The 6,649-nt window shown below is 43.8% G+C and overlaps 2 protein-coding genes across 2 annotated transcripts in view; both read left to right on the forward strand.

The window, feature by feature from the left end:
- TXNDC11 (thioredoxin domain containing 11) overlaps nt 1-2,511 on the forward strand; it is a 31,817-nt gene extending 29,306 nt beyond the window's left edge. Inside the window, exon 12 of the mRNA XM_075285779.1 lies at nt 1,690-2,511. Within this exon, the coding sequence (XP_075141880.1) occupies nt 1,690-2,311 (622 nt within the window). The 3' untranslated portion in view covers nt 2,312-2,511. The remainder of the gene's footprint in view (nt 1-1,689) is intronic.
- Nucleotides 1-6,649, forward strand: part of LITAF (lipopolysaccharide induced TNF factor) — a 329,531-nt gene that overhangs the window by 153,295 nt on the left and 169,587 nt on the right. The window lies entirely within an intron of this gene.

Here is a 6,649-nt window from a genome sequence, read left to right on the forward strand (position 1 = left end):
TGACCAGCGCTCTATTCACTGCTATGGGGCTGAAGGTGCATTACAGTCCCAGCAAACGTGCGGGTGCTCTATTCACAAGGAGACTATAGGGGGACTATCGCTCCCCCCCTGTCGTCCTGATTCCCTTATTCAATCCATAGGGAGCAACTTCAAAACTGGGTACAACCTATTTAATGGCCACTACCCAATGCTCAGAGCTGTGCCTCTTCCGTTATTAAAAGGTGGGATGTTGGAAGTAGACAGGTTAATGTTTTTTTTCTGTGAGCAGATGGATCAGACCGTAAAATGGACTCATCTGGTAAACAGGGCTGTGCCGCACACGAGTCCCCAGAGAGAAGCTTCAGATTAGAAAAAGTAATAAGTGGAACGCTCAAACTAGGTTTCCATGGAGACATCCGTGTCACTGCGGTCCCCTCTGGATTCAGGGACACAGGGGCCTCTTGTCATGCCGGTGTAGACAACATACAGGTCATCTGACATGGCGTCTCTAAAGAGGAAGCATGGTGGGTGGAGGAGGGGATTTGTGCTCATAGCCAGAACTTTGCAGTGAGATTTCCTCTATACTATAAATACTTGTGCTCTGGCTGGTAAAATACTGCTATAAACCCCCATATGCAAATAGTAAAGGGTTATTCCTGGAAATAAACAGATGCAGCAATAACCCACGTCCCAGTACTGCTGGCTGACCCAGAGCGATCTCCGTCCGCTTATATCATGAATAGCTGCTGCTTACAACGTGCTGAATTGTGCTATTATGATACACGAGTCACAAGGTGACCCTGCTTGCTTTAGATATGTTGTGATGTAGCATCATGAAGGTGCAATAAGTCTTGTGGCCATATTCAATGTGGCCTTGCCTGCCATGTGACAGAAGCTATTCATATACATGTGAACAGTTACAGATTAGAGAATTTTCCTAATCTGTTTGCTTTAATCTTAGTCAGTGCCATATTGTTATGAAGCTTTTATGTGGCTAATATACAGAAACTGACTGCCACTACTCAAGTCAAGTAGCATGGAGTCATGTGGGGTCACCCGAATATGAGTGGAGTGACAACACTGCCCCACAGGTATCTGAACAGGAGGTGTTGTTTTGGGGCTTTAACCTCAGACAACCATAGAAAAGCAAAGGCTGGGATGGTTAACCTCTGCAGGGGGGAAATCTGCAAAACCCCCTAGTGCCCCTGCTCCCATTGACTTCACATGGTGGGGTTTGCCTGCTTTCCTTTCATACAGCTTTAGGCCAGGGCCCCACGGAACGGAGACGCTGCGGGAAAAATCGCGGCGTTGTACAGTGCAGGCAAAGTGGATGGGATTCATGCAAATCCCCATCCCCACTTTGCGGAAAAGATTGCAGCGTGGACACGCTGTGATTTGCAAAGCCGTTGCAGCTTTGCAAATCGCAGCATGTCAATTATATCTACGGAAACGCCGGCGGCTTTCACGTAGATATAATGTTAATAGAAAGTCCGTGAACTTTCTCTTAAAAGCGCTGTGGAAAGAACCGCAATGCGTTCACACCGCGGTTCTTTCTGCAGCGCTTTAGCACTGCGATTATGGCCCGTGGGGCCTTAGCCCTAGGGACTATTTGTGATGGGATTTCTGGTTATCTCTGAGGCTGTGTATATGGTTGTCCACATACAGCCAATCCTGTACTCTCAGTATATCTCTATCCTTCTATATTCACAGGAAAGAGAACAGTGTAAAGTATCCTGAAGACGAGCAGATCACTGTACCAAACCTTCTGAGGTTCATTCTAAAATATGCCACCCTGCCTTCCACTGCCGCAGATGTACCAGCCTCTTGCCCAATGCACTATCTACAGTACAAAGAGGATCATGTCTCCTACTTGGAGCGCGAAATCCACAGACTCCGGGCTGAAATTGACGTTTTACATGAGGCTCAGGATCGGCTGGCAAAACATATTTCAGAAGCTAAAAAAGATGCACAAAACCTTAAAGTGCAAAAACAAAGATTAGAACAACACAACAAAGCCCTGGAGGACCACAAGGAACAACTGCAAGCACTGAATGAGCAGAAAACACGGGAGGTGGGAACAATGGCCGACAAGATCAAAGAGCTGGTGGCTGCTTCGGAAAGTCTTCTGGCAGAAAATGCGCTGCTCAAGTTTCTTGTGGTATCATTAGAAGCCAAAAACAAAGCAAAGGTGGAGAGTGAAATGCGTGATAACCTTGAAGATGGATCCGGGTCAATCCCTGATGGTACTGAAACTTCTGAGGAGTCATCTGAGCTCACCACCACGGACGGCTCGGTGACGCTGGACTACAGTAAAGACAATAGAACCGACTGAACATTTTTAGTAGAAAAATTTGACAAATTATTTATACAGATTTTCTTACTGTAAATAAAATCTTTTCCAGGTGGATAGAGAATAACATTTTATTTTTTATCTTTCTCAAGTTTTGACGGGTGAATTACATTCTGGAGCAGAGGGGGGCAGACTATCTGGTCTGAGGGCCACATGGTCATGTGTGACTTATGGGTGCAAATTCCACAGTGAATTTTTTTCCAATGCAATTTACAATTCATTCCCTAAGGGATATTCCCATCTAAAACAGATATAGCACATCGACCACCTCTTGTCCGGAGTGAGGAACCCATCAAACATTTCTCGAGGCCTGTCCACACAATAGAATAGATGGGAGAATAGGTAGGTAGTCTGACCACTGAGCTGGTGCCAGCTGTAATGCCCACAGTCTGGCATGGCACCCAGGTCTCCCATATTTTATCTGACAGCCCTAATACACTGCTGTACATTTGTATTGTACAGCATTATATCATTGATCAAAAGATCGCCTCATCAAGTTCTATACTGGAACTATATAATTTTATTTTTTTTATAATATAACATTTAAAAAAAAATAAACAATACATATCTGTGGTCGCCATGTAAGTAACAACCCTTAGAACTAATGCAATTTTTATCCTCAATGTAGTGAAAGTAATACTATACCATAAATGCCATTTTCTGCTCATTTTGCTTCCTAAAAATACCCTGACAGTGTATGTACCCCAGAACAATACCAATAAAAATGACTGTGTCCTTCAACATTATTCAGAAACACAGTTACTATATTCTTAGTGCAAGGCCTGGAGGGCTCCTTTAAAGTAGTAGTTGTACAGAGCCTAGTATGGCATGGTGCTTCTGTACACCCAATATGGAAGGAACATGTGAGCAACAACTAGAGGGTAGAAAGACCATGTAAGTGACCTTGTAATGGCGGTATTATGTTCTGTGTATTAGAAGGATGCTACAAGGCTTTTGACATCTGAACCTTTAGGGGGCATTCACACGGGGATTCCACGGTACATATTCTGTTGCGACGGGATGCTGGTGCAGTGCTCCGGATTAGGCCCAAGTGAATGGGCCTAGTGCGGAGCGTGCTACCGCAAGGCGGACACCACGGTTGAATTAGCTGCGGAATCTGCCTGAAGAAAGGGCAGCTCGCTTCCAGTCTACATAGACCGCTATTGTGAGGCAGCGGATTATAATGTGGATTCAGCGCCAAAATCCACCCCCTCTTGCCCCATGTGAACAGGGCCTAACACGGCACTGATTCTGCCACGATAACTCGCAGCAGAATCAGCGCTGATAAAGACTCCCATTGACTTCAATGGGCTCCATTTAACGTGCGTAACACATTGAACTCAATGGGAGTCTTTTTTTTATCAGCGCTGATTCTTCCATCGCGGCAGAATGAGCGCTGCGTTACTCCGTGTGCATGCCCCCTTACAATACAGACAAGCATATGTGTCCTAATGGCCAGGAGCTGCTATTAATGATGTCACTCTAGCACAATGCAGCGCAAAGGATCTTCTTTATATTTCGGACCACATGAGTTATTGTCAATTGTTACATAATACAAATTGAAGCTGATTTTTATGTCTGAATTATAACTTTTTAATTCAATGTGAATGAGATATGTAATGAAATGCAGAATTGTTAAGATCTATTGGTAGTTTTTGTCAGTAATGGAAACAAAATATGCAATAATTAAGTAGATGTAAGAGATTAGGGGGGGAAAAAAAAACATTTTATATGCGGATTATTTCAGTAACCCCACCACCCTTGTGCAGTGTGTCTGGTGCTAAGCCATTGTCTCATTCACAAGAGAAAGTATAGCTCCTACACAAGTTGTGGTGTTTCTAAAATAGAGCATTCTTTGTATTGCATACATCCTCTTAAAGGGGGTTATCTGGTTTGTAACATTGACCTATCCTTAGGCTAGACCAGGGATAGGGAACCTTTGGCTCTCCAGCTGCTGTGAAACTACAACTCCCATCATGCTCCATTCACTTCCATGGGAGTTCCAAAGACAGCAGAGCAAGTATGCATGCTGGGAGTTGTAGTTTTGCAACAGCTGGAGAGCCGTACGTTCCCTACCCCTGGGCTAGACCATCAGTATTAGATCTGTAGATCACTGGTACAGACACAGCGTGCCTCACAGTATTATTTACATACCACAAGGCATGCTGCTCGCTCACCGTACAAACTGTAGCCATTGAAATCGGCAGCTGCATTCGCCACAACAGTTTGTATAGTGTGCTGTGCCGGTCATGGTCTTGCTACCAGTGATCTACAGTGTCAGACCCTGCAAATCTAATATTGATGGCCTATCCTAAGGATAGGCAAGCCATCGATGTTGGAGACCGGATAACCCTTCTAAACAATTTTCCCATCTAAGACAACTACAGCATATCCTATAGATGTGTCAGAAATGGCTGATAGATGGAGGTCTCACCGATACTTGTGTATATGTCCAGAACAGGGGTCCCTGACTGCTGTTGGGAGTAGTGACCACATACAGTATATGTCTCGTGCTGTTCACTTTTATTGGAGGTCTGAAAACAGCTGAGCCAGCACATTTGGCTGTTCTTTGGGTGTATATGCTGAGATACTCTGGGCACCACACCTATCGGACTGTATGATGGTATATCTGCAGAATATGCTATACATTGTCTAGGATGGGGGAGGGGAGATACAATTAAGGTTTTGTGACCCAAAGTGGATAGAGCAGAAGGGAGAAGTAAGAGTACATCCTAGATATTACCCATTCCTTGCAAAGCCACCCCTGCCTTTAGCTCAAAAAAAAAAAAAAAAATCTGCATCAGAAATAAACCGCTTTTCTGCAGTGTGGGGCCTCAGTCTAAAGAAGTTGTTCCAAGATCTTAACTTGTCATATCTACAGGACAGGTAACTGTCCACCACTACTGCCACTGATCATGGGGGTTTTGTGCACCACCTTTGAATAGAGGTTGCATGTTACTGATCAATTTGTTCTCTGAAGATGAATTCATTCAGTAAGTGGGGACCCCTGTTCTTTGCTCATTGTAGTTTACATTGGGTTTACCTGACATAAGGAATTTTCCGGGCCAAAAATAGATGACACACTAAGGATAGCTTATTAATGCCAGATCAGTGGAGGTTAGACAAATGGCACCCCCACTGATCAGCAGGAGATAGAGCAGATTGTGGACTCCTCTGTTCTGTTTAGTGGTGGAACTGAGTCACTGCAACTTAGACCCCATTCAAATGAACTAGAGCATATTGGTAGTACCTGATCTGGCCACTACACAGATCAGCACTGTCTGCTTCTTGCTCCATTCTCTGAGAATAGCTGATCAGTAGGGGGGTGATGGTGTCAGACTTTTTTTTTTTTTGAGTATGGTACTTTTAGCCTGGAAATTTTTTAGTCACATCCCCTAGAGGATTACATGTTATGTCATTGCTTTACTTCCCCCTCTGCAAACAAAAATGCACTGAAAACGTGAATCATGTGACATGACGGCTAAGGTGCCTATTAGCACTGTGGCGTCTACTCAATCCTTTCTTGGACTCACATGGAGGAGAAGGTTGTAATCCAGTCTGAAAATAACCCTTCCTATATAATTTACTGACTTCTGAAAGGAAGCCGCTGCAAATAACATTTCCACTAGATTGTTTTTAAAGGGTTAAACTAAGGAATCTACCAGAGAATGTCCATAGACAACTCTATGAGCACAAGGGATGTTTTGGCTGATCATGAGGGGCAGATATCACCCATGATACCCTGCAAGATATTTATAGCCGCAAGGATCAAGGGCTATAGAATAATCTATCTTCTACGTTTCTGCAGACTGTTTTATAGCAGTGGTCTCTTGACCTGTGTGACAGGTTTTCATGAAGGTTGAGACAGTATCCTAACCTCCAGAATGCCACATATAGATATTTTCTCTAGTTTACTATGTAAAGGTTGTGGTGACCAAGAGATTTTCCTTTGAGAGCAGAATATAATCTGTCACATGGCAATGAATTGCAGGCTGGGGGTTACATAAATATGTAGGTAAAGCTTCAGTATAACTTGTCATTTACACTTCTCCTTATTCTTAGCTTGGAGTCCAGTGGGTGGTCCTGCTTGGTAATAGCTTCTTTTATATGATTGTGAACACAGATAGGTGACAATCACTGAGTAAGTCCACCCACTGGACTCCTAAGCCAAGAATGAGAGCAGGTAGGAAAGCTCCAGCAGAACGTGCATATAAATTTACATCTGTTCTTATTCTTGGTTTAGGAGTCCAGTGGGTGGTCCTGCTTAAGAGCACATGTAGTAATAGCCTCTCCTGTATGACTCTGTACACCAACACTTGG

Source organism: Leptodactylus fuscus, chromosome 8 (genome assembly GCF_031893055.1).
Source record: "Leptodactylus fuscus isolate aLepFus1 chromosome 8, aLepFus1.hap2, whole genome shotgun sequence".
Lineage (NCBI taxonomy): Eukaryota > Metazoa > Chordata > Amphibia > Anura > Leptodactylidae > Leptodactylus > Leptodactylus fuscus.